This window comes from Chironomus tepperi, unplaced genomic scaffold (assembly GCF_022539635.2).
Source record: "Chironomus tepperi strain 1889 unplaced genomic scaffold, CSIRO-AGI_Ctep_v1 contig_8, whole genome shotgun sequence".
Classification (NCBI taxonomy): Eukaryota; Metazoa; Arthropoda; class Insecta; order Diptera; family Chironomidae; genus Chironomus; species Chironomus tepperi.
The window spans coordinates 535,779-556,203 of NW_027226130.1; the positions used below are offsets into that span (position 1 = coordinate 535,779).

A 20,425-nucleotide genomic window follows, 5' to 3' on the forward strand; every position below is an offset into this window, starting at 1 on the left:
TTAGTATGAATATTGATTTGAGGAGAGTTTCAGAATATTCTATCAGTTGTAACAAGTTGATGACAAAATATCCAATGGACTATTAGAAAGAAGCTGTTGATAGAAGAGAAGACAATACAAATACTCAAATACGTGGATATCTCGCATTTTGGAAATTTTTTGAGATCCTCCTAATATTTGAGTGTTTTACCCAAATAGTTTGAAGCCATGCCGTGTTACATCATTTTGATAAGAATATTTTTTTATATTGCGCAAAACCGTTTTGCGGAGAACTTTTCTAGGATTCCGAACTAACAGTAAGAACCAAATAATTGACATCTCAAGCTGATTAAGACAGTTTTGCACTTGGCATTAGAAATTAGCAAACAGAAACCAGTTAAAGAGTCAACTTTAGGGATGATCTGAGGGATAATATGGATAATAATTGATCTGTGCTGCAGGCGACATAAGTAAGCATAAAGTTGTTTACATTCATTTAGAAGTCTTAATTACTTGCTGTTAGCCTACTAATTATGCTACATTACGCCTCTAACTTAACAAATAACCCGGAAAGCACACGTTGTAGAAATTGTCGGTAGAAATCAGCCTCAGGCTGAATTGACATTGTCCTGAGAATAGATTTCATCGAATGCAGCCTTAGGACAGAGTCACGCTGGATTAGTGCTGGAATTTACACTATTTCTATATCGTGTGCCTTTCGGATAAAGAACATGTTAGTTCAAATAATCGACCTAATGAGTGTAATTAATTAGTTTCTTTGAGCATGCTTTACTTTGAGAGTAAACTCATGTGCATGCTCCTTGTATGTTAGGGAATTTGGATATTGTCTGAAAACCCGACTCTAGTCTCAGACCAACTAGAACAAAAAAGACAATCTTCCTGTTTATTCTATCAAAATAGTAAATATTTACAAAACAAAAATTCCGAAAACTGACAAAAAGAGCAGTAAACAAGCCAATAAATTATACAAAACAAATTCGAAAGTTCTACTAGCAGCCACAAAACAAAGGAACAAAAAGAAAACAAAACAAAAAATCTGCAGCAAAACAGCTAAAGAACTGAATTTACATAGTTTTTCGGTGAGTATAACCGCACCAACTTTTGAAAAAAAGAGAGAAACATTAAAAATTCAGGTCTGTAATGAGGAATCAATCTTACCATTAAGCCATACATCACTCAACACGAAGGGGAAATAAGCCACAACAAATACATTCAAATATAAAAAATTTTAAAATTTAAGATTTAAAAAAATAAAAAAAAAAAAATTTGAGAGACTGACTATTTTTTTGTGAGAGACATGCGGCTTATACTTAAAAGCAATATCCAATACATAAAGCAACTGTCGCTTATCCCACCACCAGAGCAACCAGTGAAAGCGAAATTTTCATATAAAAGAGCTTTCGTTTGCTGTTTTTCGGTTTTATTTCTTTTATATCAACAACCGAGTCTATCTCACTGCGTCTTGCACGCGTGAAATTACATTTTAAAAGTGAATATTTTTTGAATTCTTAATCGTATGTGCATGTGTGTGTGAGTGACAGGAGTAATTAGACTTAATTCTACAGCAAAGAAAAAAAAGTTGTGACCCTGACATAAAAATTGCATAAGAAAAAATAAATAATAATAAAAAAAAGTAGTCAGGAAGTGAAAGATAATTGCGAGCTTAAAGGGTCCAGTCTGTGGAAAGGAAGAAGCACAAAAGTAAAAGAAATAAAGAAGTTCTCATTTTTTATATAGTACAATATAAGAGTCAATTATTGTGATGGCGCTTAAGCAATTAGGAATTTTATTATTGCTAGTGATATTATCAAGTAAGTAGACATAAAAAAAGATCATAACAGCAACACGTCGTCAACACATTAAATCAATTTACAATATTTTCGAGACGTTTGCCTTTATTTTTTTTGTACATTTCGAAGGAAGGAAAGAGAAGACAAAACAAAATAAAAAAATTGGAACCGTTTCACTTCGTGATCTACATTGCCTACATCTCTTTCGTTCCTCTTAAATATGCCTTTTTTTTTCGAGACACCAAGTTGGAGTTTATGTAATCATTATAGACAAATACACATAAATGCCATATTATATCGAATGATATGCCTTACCTTGTATATTGAAAGTGAAATGCTTTCATGGCATTCTGTGGATTATTTAATATAAAAATGTGTATCAACACTATATGAAATAAAACTTGTACAGCAACTGCCGACTACCGCCTTCTATAATATTTCTTTATATCTATAGATATGTAACATTGTTGAAAATTGCAATCTTGTACTTTATGTAAATTATATTTCTCTTGGCTTGACTGTCATTAAAATATGTGTACAAGCTTGAAAGTGTAAGCAAACACTTCGGGTTGACTATCGTCACTTCATGAGAAATGTTGAGACATAGTAATAAAATTTAAAATTTGTTCTGCATTGCACGCGAATTTTTTTTTCTTAAGTAGGCTTAAATGGCACGCTTTTATGAGAATTTTGTAATATTTTTTTATGACAATATTATGAAGTTGAAGTTTTGGTGGAACCGGTTTCATAGGTTTGACATGGTGAATATTCTGGGGTGTGGACTATTGTAGTTGAATAGTCTCGAGTGTTCTCGTGTTTTATTTATGGCTTATAGACTTTCATAAAGCTTTCCGTGATACTCAAGGATGTTCACTCTCAAGGAACTCATCTAGATCAATATATATTGTGATATGATACAGAAGGATTATAGCGATGCGATATGCTCCTGGATGAAGGAGTGAGCTGAGGTACTGTAATCCTGATCAATAGAGTATTTATTAGAATTCCCGAACTATCAAAAGCCACTTCAGTGATAGCAAATATCCTAAAGACATGATCTCACTTTACTTACTGAAATTGGGCATACTCAACATTATGATCCTTCTCTGTTCGGAGCTACAATCAGTCTATTCACATACAATCAAAAGCCTAATAATGTCAAGTCGAGTCCTAAGCTTTCAACTTACATATCTACTTTCCATAATTATTCTCACTTTTAATTAGATTCGACTAGTACCCGGAAGACACACGTCGTAGAAAAGTCGTATATGTGACCTTAGACCGGCTAGTTCCTGATATAAGGCTAGATTCTTCTTTTCTACACCATTTACCTTCCGAGAAAGCTCATGGATACTTCTACTTGTTCAAGAGGTTGCAAAACATACAAAACTCGACTAATTTTTCAATCCCGAATGAAAATGTCGTTAGTTAACCAGGAGAAATTGTCATTAGTCAACTGTAGTTCTTGTTAATTAATTAGACTTCATGTTAAGTTGCCCACTCGGGAATAACGTGCAAATTAAGTATACATCAATTTGTAGACTTCCAAACTCTATACCCAGTTCAATTCCCAGAAAGCATACGACGTAGAAATTGCCAAAAATCGAGACCCAAGCTGCCTTGAATCTGGTCTGAGGCTAGATTTCATTGTATCTGACCTAAGGCCGGATTTTATCGAATCTGAATCTGGTCAGTGGCCAAAGTCACGATTGCTTAAGGCCGGATTTCATCAAATATAGCCTTGGTCAAAGTCACGCTGACCTGGAGCCTGATTTTCAGTGTCCTTTGGTCGGATTTTCAGTGGCCGGTGGCCAAAGACATGTTGGTCTCTGGCAGGGTCTGGGGCTGAATCATAAGCAATTTCTACACCGTGTGTCTTTTGAGATTGTACCTCATTTACGACAACATAAACGTAAATCTATCTTCACCATAGTCATTTCATTCAATATCAATCCCCAAATACTCATGTAAGACACTCAAAAAAGAATTACATAATCAAAAAAGAGTTGATAAAATATTGAAAATTATGTTTAATACCTAACTAACCTTTCTAACAAAAATAAAAAAAAGCCTCCGCACTAAAAAAGACAAACATGATGATGAAAGAAATACGAGAGGAGAGAAAAGCTTGATATTTTTATGAATTTAGTGACGCCACAGAAAAAGTTTTGCATGACTTATTAATAAAGATGATGACAATAGAAAACTAATAATGTATTTTGATGGCATTTTGGGAGTGAAATTCAAAATTCATTTTGTTATTCAATATAGACATAAATACACAGCGTCCACAAAATTATTATTATGCCAATTTTCAAATTTCTATTCGTGATCTGACTCGATTTAGTTTCCGGTATTTAAGACTAACTTCTTATTTTAATTTTTTTAAAAAGTTGTTTATATATGCAAATTAATGTCGTGCATAAAAGCAATACTCGAGGATTATAATCATTCGGTAAGAATCTGTGCCTCGTGAAAGTTGAAAAAAATTAGGAAGTAGTTGAAGGGCGTTCACTAATAAAACAGAGTAGAAGGAGTGAAATAAGTGCTTGCAAACTTTTAATTGCTTTTTTTCACTCAAATTGGTCTGAATTGCAATTTATGTATCACTTCTGTGGAAGTTCGAGCTATGCATTTTCTAATTTACTCGTGAGGAAAACATTTGCTGCCGTTTTTTATTTAAGGAAGGAATTGTAGAAATGATTGTAATTAAGTGGAAGCTTGGTATCTAGCAGATGACACCCCCGGGGAGATCAGATTACGTTTTGTTGGGTTTTTTAATTAAAATAGAAAGTTTAGAATTGTAAATAGAAATGGTTTAGTTTTTTTGCTTTTTAATTTAAGGGTTTGATGGAAGGTTAGATGATTTCATTTTGAAGTTTAAGGAGCACTTGTTGGGATGATTTGTATTCAATGTTCAATTGATGGATAGTTGTCTATGGTCATGCAAAAACCAATAATTTTGACTAAGTTACTTTCACATTTGATTTGGATTCAATTTTTGAAATCCCGGAAAGCACACGACGTATAATTGGCCAAATATCCGTCCAAAGACCAGCGTGACTCAAACACTAGGCCAGTTTTGGTGAAATCCGGCTTTAGACTACAGTCAAGTCGTCCTGAGACCGAATTTTCAGTCTTTTTTACGCTCTATACCTTTCGAGATAGTAAAAAAAATCACATCTCAATCAACACAAGTTTCTCATGGCTGCCAAAAGGCAGTCTAGTAGCATCCAAGTCATGATTTTCATGATAATCAACATGAAAATTGCAACTAGAATCAATTTGGTAACCACCTGACTGACATGTGGTCGATTATACATGATGTCCAATTTTAGGTTATAACCAGGGAATTGGGTTTGAAAATCTAATTATTGATGTATTTTATTCACAAATGACCCAATCAACTCATATTTAAATATCAAATCTACCAAAAACTATCCGCAATAAATCCATCGAACTCAAAAACATGTAATCAGATACCCAGTCAGACACTTACTTTCCTCCAGGAGGTAATTTTTCAAAGTCAACTACAAGCTGCCATTTCAATATCACCAAACTAAAGCTGTTAACCAAGAATAGTATTTGACTTAGCAACAAAATTATCCATGGTCATTGTCAGAATATGCAAAACTGTCCTGCAGATTTCAAGGAACAGATTAATCGCACTCAAATTCGATCAAGGACTTAAGTCGCTGAGCTTTTACTTAATTCAAAAAATGAAAGTAAATATTTTGATTTATTTGAGTTCTTAAAAGTCAAAACTAACTGAGTTAGTGAGTATCAAAATTATGTCAGTGATGCCAGCAGCTTTATATGCAATTTAGAGATAATTTAATTTCAATCAATTTGCTATAGCTGCACGACTCGGTTTTGTATTCCATACTGCATAGCATGAATCTATATTCACTAAATTAATATCCATAAATAATAATTTCTAAAGAGATTCTGAACAAGCCACCTAACAAAAATATTCGATTATTATGCTTACTAAGCATGCATTGCATAATTGTATTTAAATTGACTTAAATATCGAAGCTATGTGCTGCTATCTCTCAAACAACAATTTTCAATTAACATTATATAACTTTAATTAATTTATATTGATCTAATATTAATTCAATTATCATTAATTTCATAACAATTTTCTATACTATTACATGCAATAATTTCTTTTTTGAAAATTAATTTTCACACACGAATTGATGGGTCAGTCACAAAAGGCTGATTATTTTCGTCGATAGTGTAATTAGTGAGCTAATAGCTTCTTTCAATTAAGTTTTTAAAGCTCTTAAAGACTATTTTTTGGGGGAAATTTAATGAGTTGCGAAATTTTGAGTAATATTTAGTGAGAGGTAAAAGCTTGGCGGGCTTTAAATAAGGAAATACTTAATTCAATAATTAATGATGAAGAGGTCAGGGAACGGTTAACCTTCTCACTCTCAATGTAATGAATTGTCTGTGTTTTGACCCCTAATCCCTCTATCCTGCCAAAAACCATTAAGGATCGAGTCGAATTAGGTCGAATGTAATTTGAAACCTGAGTTACATGGCCTGAGACGATAAATTCCTAACACTGCACTTTGCATGATCCAGAGTATATCAATACAATGTACCTAAACCAAGATTTACTTACTTTCTTACTTCGCTGGCCCTATAGATCAAGTGTGATCGTTGGCCTTTCTCTGTTAACGCCTGATGCTGGCTTTATCGCTTGCTACCGCTTGTCAATTACCAATCCAAGTGTGATACTATCTCTATCGACAACATCTCAAACTAATTCCCTACCTATTTCCTTGACGAATCCAATTTAAAGCCTAAGATGCACGAAGATAGATTCCCAACTCTGCGCATGTCATGTGCCCAGGTTATGTCAATACAATGTACCAAATCATAATTTGTATGGTCGCAAATCACACAAAACTAGTTGACTTGGCTACAACAAGCGAAAAAGTGCCCAAATTCAACTTGGCTTTCCCTGGGAATGAACCCGAGTCGTTAGGGTCGGTAGACCTACACTCTAACCACTACGCCACTGATGCTTTCCCTAAGGACACTTATTTTTCAGCTTATCCACGTCATGTCCCAATCAATTTGAATTCACTCAATAAATTCATTCAAAATTTAAATTAAATCAATTACGTAAATCCTCCAAACTATCAAATCTGCATAGATTTCCAAAGAAAACCATCATGCGTTTATTATACCGAATCTAAACTAGAAACATCACGAAAATGTCGAATAATCCTCATAAATTTTATCACAAATTGCTCTATTAGTGACTATAAAATTACCATACAGCATCTTATCTTGCAGAATTTCATAAGATTTCCTTGAAGAACTTAGTGCTAATCTGAAATATTTCTCGAATCTTACATAATCCAACAACAGCATCAATAATTTAGCATTTTAATCCGAAGAAGTTTCACTTTTTAAAATAAAAATGTTAAGAATCATGAAGCACGACTTGTTCCTATAGACAGCTGACCGAGAATATATATTTCCATCTCTTAATTTGCATCAACCCAGACTTTATGTAAATTTTGACTTTTTTCGGAACTCATATTTATGAGATCCATAGTAACACACTTTTTTCTCCATCCAAGAGATATTTTTAGAATGGAACCGTAAAAAAAACTGTATAAATTAACGTTTTCGCAATAAAAACTGGACAGTCTCTCGTGTCTGGCAATCTACAGACCAACACAAAGAGTGATAAGCCAAATGTCAAATCAAAAAACACGTTTCATTTTCATATTGGTCAGTGCGAGGTGCTTGATATTTAATTATACAACTGTCTGGTTATCAATCATCAATCGTCATCATGTCGATTGCATGCAATTTATATGTATCAATGATATACCAAATATCGACATAACGAAATTGTGTTTCTAGTTCCGTTTTTTTTATATTTTTGTCCCAGACATGTATCACACTCTTTTTTTCAGCAATAATCCCCAGCAGCTATACAGTAAATATTTTGAATTGTCCCCAACAAACTACCGGTAGAGCATTTCGATTACGAAAACTTGAAATGTCCATAAAATATTACAACTTTTATGTGTTGAGCAACTCAGGTTGCCCATTTCATGACATTTTCATTTCCGTCATATACAGGGTAATAGCTCATATTTTATTATGTTCATTTATGTATCGCTGCAAGTGCCATGCAATTTTTTTTTTATTGTGGATAAATTCTTTAGTTGTGAATGTCAAATTTAATTTATTTCCTTTGAGGATAAAGAATTTTTGTGTGGGGTTGCGGAGGTTGATTAATCTTGTTAGAGTTCGAAGTCAGCTGGGAATTTTGCCATTATTTGAGAAAAGTCGGTTCGTTTTCAAACTCAAGTCGACTTCAAGCACAGATTTCAAAGTTTTTGAGAAGATCCTTAGCTGCACAATGCGGCAAACTAGTTTTTCAACCATAAAATGGGTCAAAATCAACCATCACGGTAACGACAGGGCAACTACGCGTCTTATCGTCAATACGACGATATAACTGTTCCTAAGTTATGCTATTTGGGAATTTAATAAGTCAAGTCAGTCATTAGATCCAAAATTCCGGAAACTAAACGGCATGACTCTGGTATGGTACCAGATTGGGTTTAAATCCACAACCAAGTCGAAGTCATGCTGTCCTGGGATCGAATATGTAAACCATTAACCGATGTGTGCTATCCGGGAATTTTATGTCAATTTTAAAGCGATTGAGTCCATAAATCAGCATACAAGAGGAAAGCTACAAATTTTTAAGGGTCTGTTTGTCATTGTCAGTCTCAGGCACCAGCAACATTGCTACTCGCCTTATTTGAATTCACAACTTTACCGACTTGAACCACATTGTTCTTCTAGATGAGAATAGTTCAAGCTTATTTACCATTTGTAGCAAAATGCAGCAATATAACTTATTTTTAAGCTCAACTTCTATTATTCTCATTATAATATCCAACTACAACTAAAAGTTTACAAAAATTAAATTTGTTTAAATTTGTGAAACATTTTCATGCAAAACTCAACAAAGAAGTCCTAACCTGTATGACAACCCAAAAGTTTGACAACTAAAAAGTTTTTGAAGCTACAAATTCACACAAAAACCAAAAATAAAATTATTTCTACAAAAAAGTTGCAGGATGAGTTTAGTCTAGTTATTAGAACAAATATAAAAGTTATTCGTTTATTTAATGCAAACATTTACTATGGGGAATGTTTGGGAGTTAGGGAATGGTTAGGAGGGGAAGAAGGGCTGAATAGAAAATGAGTATGCTTGTTGTCTGGTAGGGAGGGGAAACAAGCTTTTGTCACGGAGTGCAAATTTTGGTTCATGGCCTCTGCGAATGACCAGGGAAAAGTGGGGCAAAATAAGAGAAAAATGGGGCAAAATGAGGCAAATTAAGAGAATATTGAGGCAAAATAGGAGAAAAGTGGAGCAAAATGGGAGAAAAGGAGGGCAAAATAGGAGAGTAAAGTCCAAATTGGGAGAAAAGTGAGGCAAATTGGGAGAAAAAGTGGGCAAAATAGGATGAAAGTGGGGCAAAATGGGAGACAAGTTGGACAAAATGGGAGAAAAAGATGGGCAAAATCGGAGAAAAGTGGAGCAAATTGAGATAAAACTGAAAGTACAGCGTTACGTAACTTCCGAACTATCCCCAAACACTATTTCAGTATAATTAGAACTGCAATTCTCAGTTCATTTGTATCTACTTCAATTTATTTGTTTGTTGAAATGGAAACTTTTTGAAAATGAATATTTTTTTTTCCTATTCAACAGCAAAAGTTGTTATTCCTTAATGGATGGTCTGCATGCTTTTAAGATTATTGGTACAAAAATGAAAATGAAAGGAGGGTTGAAGAATATGTGTTGCAACCAACTGACCATCAATTCTCACATCATCCTTAACCTTTCAGTTCCAATTTAAAATATATAGCACAGAAAAACTTGATCTTTTTTTTTGTGCTGCTGTTGAGTTGGAAACTTTTGTGTTTTTTGTGGATGAAATAGAAAAAGTTTCTATTTTTTTGTGTGTTCTAGGATTCATTAGCTTTTGTGCTGCTATGTTTGTTGCTATGTTTCGTAAAAAAAAAGCTACTTCACAAGAAATTAGCAATTGCATTTAAATATCTGTTGCAACTAATTGCATTTTACATTCTCTGCAGCAAGTTTGTTGTGCTTTTCATAAACAAATTGTGGACAAACTAATGGTATTTTAATACGTGTCAAGGGTATTATGCGATGTTTATTCAGGCCATAATTTAATCTAGATTAAAAACAGTTAAAGTGTTTTGTTGACACTAAAGAGTAAGGTATTTGAAAGCTTTAAGCAAAAAGAACTTTCTGGATATTAAGACGGAGTATGAAATGTTAGATTTGTGATATTTTGTATGAAATGAAGTTGATTTTTGAGATTTTGATCTAAAGTTCAGATCAGTGTAGATGTGTAGATCTAAAGAGCGCCGGTTTTAGAAACCGGTACTGCATCCATTATAATAGAACAATAGCTTCTGTTTCTCCTTTGACTAATAACTTGTTCACTAGAAAATATCAAGTGATCCTGCATGAAATACAATTAGCCAGGAGGACTACCGATCACGATATTCTCAAGCCTACTTAGTGTAGTAACGTTAAAAAAGAAGAATCAGAAAAGAGAAATCAGAGCAGCAAACTGAAGGCGTCTAAGTCACTTAATTGAAAACAGATGACGGCTACGCGATGACTGATTTCGTCCGATTTTGTCGTGCTAAATGATTTTTGAGTCCGAACAGCACATTTCAGAGAATCGTCCAAAATTTGAGTCAGAATCATTCGTCTCGGTGTTGTCAAAGCAACTTAACTTCTTATTCTTACGACGACATAACTGTGCCTTAGTCAACACTTTGTGCTGTTCGAAAAGGCATCTTATGAAACTTGATCACTTTCAATTCATACTCTGCCTTTATAAGCCGTAAATTATTAATTACCAACATTTGATGAATAAGCTTTGTTCCTTAATAATTAAAAGCAATCAAATTTACATCAATTTATATTGTTTTCCTATAATGATCAATATAATATCTTATTCATCCTAATTCCTGATATCTTTACTACACAAACTCACAATCCCTTGACTTTCATCCTATCCAAATCTATCTCATTTTATCTATTTTTGGAGATCATTTATTTACAATACCAAAATGGCAAACATTTTCTCATCATAGATTGATTGAAAATCATTTGTTTGACTATAGAAATAGCTAGTCGAGTAGCATTTTCTCTCAATTTCAATCTTGAAAAACAAGTTGAAATACCAAAACGTTTTGCTTGAGAAACAAGAGCAGGAGTTGAAAAATAACTCAATTATTGATTTGAAATTTGATTTGTCGACATTTTTCTCGAGATTAATTGTCAGACGGTAATTTAGTATCTACCTGAATGACAGAATGCTGGGGTTAATGGTATATGATGTCTTGTGGATAGGATTATGTGGGTCTGAATGATAGATGGCGGTCTTTAGTTAGGGATTTCAGAGTCTAAATAGGAGATGTAGTCTTATAGTTAGGGATATGAGAGTCTAGCTGAAATATGATGCCCTATATTTAAGAATTTGAGGGTCTGAATGGTGGATGACGTCTTATAGTTAGGAATATGAGGGTTTGAATGGTATATGACGTCTTATAGTTAGGGATATGAGGGTCTGAATGGTATATGACGTCTTATAGTTGACTACATGACATCATTGATGTACAACCCCCACAATAAATGTAAAAATTATAAAATTATTGATTTTTATGTCGAGAACATTTCAAAAGCATTCGAAATATTTTATTATAGAAAAATATTTCTGTTAGACAAGCTAGCTGATGGAGGCATTAAAAAGCATGAACACAGTAAACTAAAAAATTGCAACATTTACGATTGCCAGTCGCTCGGTGGTGAAATATTCATTTCATTTCGATTGTGTCTGATGAAAAAAATAAGCAAGACAAAGAGCTTATGGGTACACAAAGTTTTGAAAAAAAAGGACTGTGGCTTGACATTTGCTTAAAATTTATTTGCTTTCAATGCAGATTGCGAATATAATTTTTTGCTTAAGAAATCGCAAGCTTAATGCACCAAATTTCTCACACATAAAGGCACGATGGATATAAAAAGACATTCCACAAGTCCATGGTCAATGTAGAAATTCGTTTCGTTTTACTTTTCAACATTCATTTCCATGTAAAATACAAAAATATGGCATAAATAAAGTGAAAAAAGTTCAAAAACGTGCGAAGATTACATAATTATGTAGATCATGTCTGTAAATTCAAACTTGCCATGTCGGAGATTATATGAGAAATGAGAGCTAAAGCTGTAAATAGTGTAGGCAATATTTGAAATGTTTATTAATTGATTATTAAGCTTGCGAGCTGAGAAAAAGTACAAATAAAATTATGAAACCACCTTAACTAAGCAGTCCAAAATACACACAGATAAACAGACAAATCAACAAGCATATTGAGTTAATTTCATTAGTGACTTAAAATGTTTGGGTGTTAAAGTGAAAGCCAGACATAAATCTTTATGTTTATCTCCACGCTTTATTTTCTCTGTCGTTTATATATGCATTTGACATTAGAGAATTGAAATGTGTTAAGAAGAAGCTAGATAGCCGTATGAAAGTGAATACAAATGGAGATGACGTGATCAGACTTGGGTCGAAATTGTTTTTTTGGAAATTGATCCGTTTTATTGCTAATTTTATTGGGAAAGTGATTGTGAAGGATTTGAATTTATGATATTTTTAATGTTTGAGGATTGATGCAGTCTTGGTTAATACAACGAGGATTCTTTAAATGTTCAAATGCAATTGTAGTAGAAAATGAATTGAACATCCAACTTTAATTTATCTTAATATTCCAACTAAGCATATCCATTCAAAGTAAAAACACATTTAATTTGAGGAACTGAACGGATACCTTAACAGGAATAGAGACAGCTTTTAGGAAACGTAGTGGTCTTTCTGCACCATGAGAGCATGTTCTTTGCCAGTTAGAGATCCCTGTACAAAATCATTAAAAACAGTTAATAAGAAACTGAACATATCCTTAGAAATCGTGTATTCCTAGAAAACTAATCGTATCCTTTACCAAATACTACTACTTAGTTACTTTATTATCTGTACAGATAAATTGTGATTCATTAACTCCTATAATTGTCGTTTGAAACTAGCTTTATAAATGGCTCTCACTTGTCAATTCTCAAATATCAATCCTTACTACCAATGAGGATACCAATCTTAATGAGCGTGTCTGTCATGAGTATTTTGTGAATATGAGCACGCTTCTTGTCTTTTTTAACAGATGCAATATTATCTCTATCACAAGCTACAAAGCAAATTCTTTAACTTGAAATATTCAAGTAACTGAATATATCCTTCAAATTAAAGTAACTAAACCTATCCTTCTGAATCAAGTGAATAAGCACATAAGGAACTTCAAAATCTCACTTCAATTCCTCCAAATACTACACAGCAAAGCCACTGCACTTCTATCACATCTTTCTAAATTAATAGCTTCTTACTAAAAAAAATCCAATTTATCCAACTTCAAGCACAAGAGCAGAAATAAAACCCCTTTTTGACAAATTTCAATTGAACGTGTCCCCGTCATATCATTCTCAGTTATCCAATAATCTCCTTTAATACAACAAAAAGTAAAGCAATCGAATAACGAATGTGTTGAATTTATGTTTCTCTAAACTCTATATGTGTCACCTTGCACACGAATAGAAATTGTATGACAGATGTATCTAACAATTCATTACTACTTCTCTTTTTTTTTCAATTTTACCAGCAGATGCAGTTCGAGTGAAACGACAGAGTGATGATAAGGAGAAAAAAAGTGCAGCAGAATATGAGCAAGAGTTGTGCAAAGATAAGGATGCTGGTGAATGGTTTCGTTTAGTTGCACAAGAAGGTGATGGTTGTCGTGATGTTATCCAATGTACAACATCGGTATGTGTTAAATGTCTTTTTTTAACAAATTGTCACTCAATTTACCTCTTGGTTCTTTAACCCTTTCATTTTTTCAATTTACAGGGTCTTCAAGCTATCCGTTGTCCAGCTGGTCTGTTTTTCGATATTGAAAAGCAAACGTGCGATTGGAAGGACGCTGTCAAAAACTGCAAACTTAAGAACAAAGAAAGAAAAGTAAAGCCACTTCTGATAACAGATGAACCATTATGTCAAGACGGATATCTCGCATGTGGTGATGGCAATTGTATAGAACGTGGATTATTTTGTAATGGAGAGAAAGATTGTAACGATGGTTCCGATGAAAACTCATGTGGTGAGTGAAAAAATAGCTCATAAATTAATGAATGTGGATTATTGTGTTGGGGACGGGGATATTGGTTATCCTTGTGGGAATTTTTTGTGGATTTCAAGTTTGTGGAATAGTTGATAACCTCAAAATTGAAGCATTAATTGTGAAAACTACTTAAAAAGGCCAATTATATGAAACTAGATATGATGTCGAATTACAGTGTAATCTAGAGTATCTGATAGTGCAAGAGTAAGGCCTCTGTGACCGAATAGTTAAGATAATGCTCACATTGCACAAGATAGGAAACTGAGTAATTATATTTACTTACCATGCATAGCTCAGCAGACTAGATTGTGTTGTATAAAAACACCTTCTTTAGCTTTTTGAGTTGATATGTTGATTAGGCTACAATGTAGCTAATTACTGAGTTCACGTAATTGATTCAAACACTCAATAAGTAGTCAAAGCGACATATTGCTGCTAATGTCATTATTCTCAATCCAAATAGACCAAAAACAGCTATCACAGTTTCGTCCGAGTACATACTCGACTTCTCGTCAGCAAGGTTACGTAGCAGTGCTTCAATGTCTTTATTATGTTGCTCGGGAAGCATTTCTCAATTATTCTCAGTTATCAACCAGCCATCATCAAATAGATCAAAGAACAATCTGTAGATTAGCAAATGAAACATACATTAGCATCTAATTCAACTCTTTATCAAGCAGCACTCCCCATAAAATAGCAAAAAATCACACAAAAATCTCGCCAGATCCAAAACAATCCACCAATTGCTTTACAAAAACACGTCACTAAATACATAACAATCCATAAATCAAAGATATGATTGAGAGCTTTCAAGCACTACTTGTTTCTGGAAAGGTTAACCGATCCGATCTGAAATCTGTGATAAAACATTACAAAGGATTGATTTCATTTAGATTTCTATTACCGATGAACTTTATCCACAAGCAATTGTTTTCGTTAGCTTACAATTAACAATTAAACATCCATAACCTTTTCAGGCGGAATAAGTACACTCGTTCTCCTTTTTTTCAAAAAGAGTCGTATTCCATTGATGAAAAGTGAAATAATAAAAAGTTCAACAAGTCTTTCTTGTTCTTCTTCTTCCTTTCTAACAATGCCAATGCTTCGATAATGTCATCATACCGCATAAGTCATTTTGTTTTTCAGTTTCTCCTTCGTACTTTTACTATCTTCAACAAAGAAATTTTTATTTTTATGAGGTTATGATTCTTTTTATTCCTCATGTCGTGCTCTTTCACATATTGCTGTTTCATTCTTTGCCAAGTCGTAATCATATTTTTTTTTTTTTTTTGGCAACAATCGTTTTATGATTTTTTAGTACTTTCACGTAATAAAAATTTAGTCTTCTTATTCATAGGCATTTATATTGTTAAAATGTCTTGTTTAGATGATTTTTGGCAATGTGGGAATTTGTAGATGGATGGGTGTGGAGTTTTAGGATTTTTTTTATGGAATGTTATGGTCATCAGTCTAGTTTTATGCAGGGTTTCATGACATTTCCTGGTATCCTATGGAAATTATGCTCCAAACTATATTCCTAAATATAAAGAGTTGGTTAATCGATCCAAATTCCGGCTCCAGAGTCGCTGAACTCTGATATGATATGGATTTCTAACAGAATCCAACTCCAAGTCAAAATCACGCTATGCTATCCGGGACTTCCCTTAGTTTCCCTAGTTCATGGCTTCCCTTAGATCATGGAATTTTATGATATCTTTTGTATTAAGTCCTTTAATTGTCAATAACACTAAACCGATTCAGAATCGATAAGAAAGTTTCTAGAATTCCAGTAATGACAGCAGCCTATAGTACTTCATCTTTTCAATGATAAGTGTATAAGATGTTGTGCTTTATTTCATGTTTCAAGCTATGTATTCAGTGTACGACTTACATACCCGAAAAGCAAAAATCGGTTAATCTATCAAAAATTGGGCTCCATAGTCGGATTTTTCAGAGTAACGTCAACTTGATGCCAGATTGTGGATCGATTAACCGACTTGTGTTATTCGTGTTATTACGTCATATACTGAATACTAGTTACATAATCAAACTACTACGTCGTCAAAAACCATCCAAAAAATACACAATTTAGAGTAAAGTTATGCACTTCCTATCTTATCATCAAACTCATTGAACTAAGAAACTACTGAAGAAATTTACATTCAAAGTTGCTCAATTTTCCCAAGGCAGCTTTTTATCTCAACGAGCATTTCAACTATTTTTCTCTTTATACCTCTTTACGATGTATCGAAATATACACACAACTCTCATATATTATTACTGCTGTTCATGAATGATCATAAACTAAACTTTTTTATTGATACTTGAAGGTTCTCTTAAAAAGAGATGCAAAGACAATAAGATAACTATCATAAGACACAAAAGTACTTTTTAAGCATAAAGAAAATGACTTTTTCTTTGTAAATCACAATAAACTTGAAATCCAATCAAGCAAATCGTTTCTTGGTAAAGTGCATAAATTGGGTCTTGTGAGCAATTTACTTGCAAAAAATCAATTTTCAATAGATTGAACATTTTATGCTCCAAAAAGCATTATTTTTAAGTCAACAATTTTTATTATTTAATTTAGATATCGAAACTGATCCAAATCGTGCTCCACCTTGCGATCCAGCTGTTTGCGTACTTCCCGATTGTTTCTGTAGTGAAGACGGAACAACAATTCCCGGCGATTTGCCAGCAAAGAATGTTCCTATGATGATTACAATCACTTTTGATGATGCCATCAACAACAATAACATCAATTTGTACAAAGAAATTTTTAATGGAAAGAGAAAGAATCCAAATGGATGTAACATAAAAGCAACTGTAAGTGAGATTGAGCCTTGAAGTCTTTTTTTGATGATTATTGTCGAAACTGTTCATGTGGAAATTTTAATTAATTTAATTTCTTTTCATATCATTCGCAGTTCTTTGTTTCTCACAAATACTCAAACTACTCAGCTATCCAGGATATTCACAGACAAGGACATGAGATAGCTGTTCACTCGATTACGTAAGTTTTTTACTCTACTTTAAATCACTGAACACATTTGTAAAATTAAAAAAAAAATCTTTATTGCTTTTCTTCCCTTCTTTCTTATGCTGCTGAATAATCCACTTGCTATAGTCACAATGACGATGAAAGATTTTGGTCAAATGCCACAGTTGATACATGGGCCAAAGAAATGGCTGGACAGAGAATTATTGCCGAGAAATTTGCCAATATCACTGATAATTCAATTGTCGGTCTCCGTGCTCCATATCTTCGTGTTGGTGGAAATAATCAATTTACAATGATGGAAGAGCAAGCATTTTTGTACGATTCAACGATTACATCTCCATTACACAATCCACCACTATGGCCATATACTATGTATTTCCGTATGCCACATCGATGCCATGGTAATTTACAAACATGCCCGACAAGAAGTCACGCTGTTTGGGAAATGGTTATGAATGAATTGGATAGACGTGAAGATCCATCAATTGATGAAGATATTCCCGGATGTGCTATGGTTGATTCATGTTCAAACATTTTAACAGGTAGGTTCCTTTTTATCTGATTATAATTGTGCGTAGATTGTAATGAGATTTGATGACTCAATCAATTTTGTGGTTGTGAATAGTCGTGAAATTGTATGATAGATGTGTAAGTGAATTATCACATAGTAAGAGTCATGTTGCTTGATAGTGCAGAATTAGGTGTGAGAATGTTTATTTACAAGTGAAAACATTGCCATAGGACTGATAGAGAGCATGTAATTTGAATAGAGAATCAGATAGTATGTAGTACTTTAGGTGATGCTAATCATCCTACCTTGTGATTGGTCATAGTTATGGTATGACTGGTGTTTAGTTAGTGACTAGTATTTAATTTTACTCTTACTGCAAAATTACTTCCTCATTCCGACAAATTCCAAAGATTCTAAAAATAATTCATTGTTTCCATCAAAAACAATCCACAGGTGACCAACTCTACGCTTTCTTAAACCACAATTTCGAGAGACATTATGAACAAAATCGTGCACCATTGGGTCTCTATTATCATGCTGCATACTTGAAGAACAATCCAGAATTCCTCGAAGCTTTCCTTTATTGGATTGATGAAGTCCTTGCCAATCATAATGACGTCTACTTTGTTACAATGACACAAGTAATTCAATGGATTCAAAATCCACGTCAATCATCAGAAATTAAGAACTTCGATCCATGGAAGGAGAAGTGCGCTGTTGATCCATCATCACCACCAGCATGTTGGGTACCAAATGCCTGTAAATTGACATCAAAGGAGGTTCCCGGCGAGACATTGAATCTTCAAACATGCATGCGCTGTCCAAACAACTACCCATGGGTTCAAGATCCAGAAGTAAGTTGATAAATTATTCCATGCTGTGTATGATTTATGACCATTTGTTTCTCTTTACAGGGCAACGGATTCTTCCCATAAATAAGGAAATCTATCCTTGAATATCCAACAATTTCTCTTCTTACTGCTGCTACTGCTTAAAATTCTGTCCTATTTGCTACTTAAAAATCACAAAAGATTTTTCTTAAATTATTTACCTCCCCCGCTGTGCTGTCCCTCTTATAAATACCTAAAATCCATTTTATTCTTTCCTTTATACTATTAAAAAAGCTTGAACAACAAAGCACGTGCAAATCGACTGAAATTTCCTTAATTAATTTTTTTGTTCTTTTTTTCCTGCTTACCTTGCTCACTCTCCAATTCATTAGAATTGCTACTTTTCCTCTCTTTCTCACTTTCTTCAACTTATAATGATTGTGTTTTGTTGTTTACACCCGTATTTGAGACTAGAATAATGAAGCGGATAAAAAAAATTGCCATTTCATGCCGCAACATAAAGTTCTTAATGCTTAACACACAATGATTGTGTTTAGCTGACTGCCTGAGATGTATATGGCTGTAAAGTGGGATTATTATCGTCCTGATGGTGTCTTAGTAGGATATTTGAATGGAAATAGTCAAACTTAATGCTGGTTTGATTCTGGAACTAGCTTTTGGTATAGTCGTGCCTTTCAAATCTCGTAGAATAGTCCATGACCCTAACAGACCATGATAACGCTTTCTGTAGTGACATTACTGCACCATGAAAGCATGTCCATTGTCTTTTAAGGCTACAGACGGTCACTAAACCACCTTAAAGTCATGTGCCGCTCGGGCTTCTTTTTTTTCTTATGTTTAAGAAATTTTTTATGTAAATTTCCACCTTTTTTTTTATTTGCCAATTCTGTTTTAATTCAGTTAAAAAAAGACAAAAAATTTTGTACCCACTTACTTACTTACTCTCTGCTGTTCTGTAGACAGAAATTTTCCAAGACAAAAAAAAAATACAGAAATCTCTTTCTACATAGAATGTAATAAAATGAAATAAATGGAAGGTAGACGAGAAAGACAAGAAGAAATAAAAAATCAATTATAAACTGTGTAAATTTAGCGTTTCTTTTTTGCATTTGATTCTGTTTCTATTTCAGTTCTGATAATTTTGGGGACAGTTACCGAAGGCGTTCAACCGTTTCAATCGGATTCTATTTTGGTCTTGTCTCCATAGGAAGGTTAAGGTTGGCGAATATCCTTAAGGAGAAACAGGACAAACTTGGAACCAGAGTTGCAATTCTGAAACCTGTTGCAGGCGGTTTTTGTCTGCCAATTCTGCTTGGAACTAGAATCTTTTGAATAGCATCGATACTTTCACAGAACAGGTAGCAGTCAGGGCATTTCCATCATTGTGTTGTATCTCAGTACAGAGGAATCTGGGTTATCAAGTCATATGTACTTAGTCAATTCTGCCATTAAAAGAGTTAGACCTCTGCGGTCAAGTGGGTAGGAACCAGATCGGAAATCTGTAATTCTATCTTTTGTGAAGACGTGGGTTCGATTCCCACCAGATGCCGGTCTCTCTCTATCTCTATCTTTTATATATATTCTTGTCTAGATGACAAGGATTCGGACGATTTTTACAAAATTGCAGTCCTTGATGCCTCATTTTCAACTCTTCTCCGACAACATAGTCATTTCGATATCTGTGCTTTCAAAATACCCCCTAAGGGGTGTCCTAGTCTGTGTTGTGCCACTTTGGGATATGTTTATCAAAGGAGATGCACACATTAAAAACGTATGCAATTGATCCAACAGCCTTTGATAAATCTACCAAAAACCATACATTTATGTACATCACTCATGCACTTTCCCGCTGTCGCCGTCTCATTTATTTTTATCACTCAAGATTACTCTATTTCAGCTTAAATACATCTCAATGCTTTTTTATTTACATTTTTATCAAGGTTAACGT

General features: G+C 33.7%; 1 protein-coding gene across 2 annotated transcripts; it reads left to right on the forward strand.

Moving 5' to 3' along the window:
• Positions 1–1,404: 1,404 nt before the first annotated feature.
• Positions 1,405–19,565, forward strand: LOC139100034 (chitin deacetylase 1-like). Of its 2 annotated transcripts, none has more exons than XM_070652627.1 (8): positions 1,405–1,811; positions 13,602–13,759; positions 13,844–14,093; positions 16,705–16,940; positions 17,042–17,127; positions 17,242–17,657; positions 18,080–18,480; positions 18,541–19,565. In XM_070652627.1, exons 1-8 carry the CDS (start codon positions 1,763–1,765, stop codon positions 18,559–18,561), a joined length of 1,617 nt encoding a protein of 538 aa, XP_070508728.1. In that variant the 5' UTR covers positions 1,405–1,762; the 3' UTR covers positions 18,562–19,565. The 2 variants fall into 2 exon arrangements, with proteins under 2 accessions (XP_070508728.1, XP_070508720.1); XM_070652619.1 differs by having other exon boundaries at positions 1,406–1,811; positions 13,599–13,759.
• The last annotated feature ends 860 nt before the right edge of the window (positions 19,566–20,425 follow it).

What these genes read in the sequence shown, in the direction of transcription:
- LOC139100034 (XM_070652619.1), top strand. Translation starts at nt 1,763, where the DNA reads ATGGCGCTTAAGCAATTAGGAATTTTATTATTGCTAGTGATATTATCA. An exon ending in TTATCCAATGTACAACATCG is followed by an intron (nt 13,760 to 13,843) that starts GTATGTGTTAAA and finishes TTCAATTTACAG; the next exon opens with GGTCTTCAAGCTATCCGTTG. An exon ending in ATAGCTGTTCACTCGATTAC is followed by an intron (nt 17,128 to 17,241) that starts GTAAGTTTTTTA and finishes CACTTGCTATAG; the next exon opens with TCACAATGACGATGAAAGAT.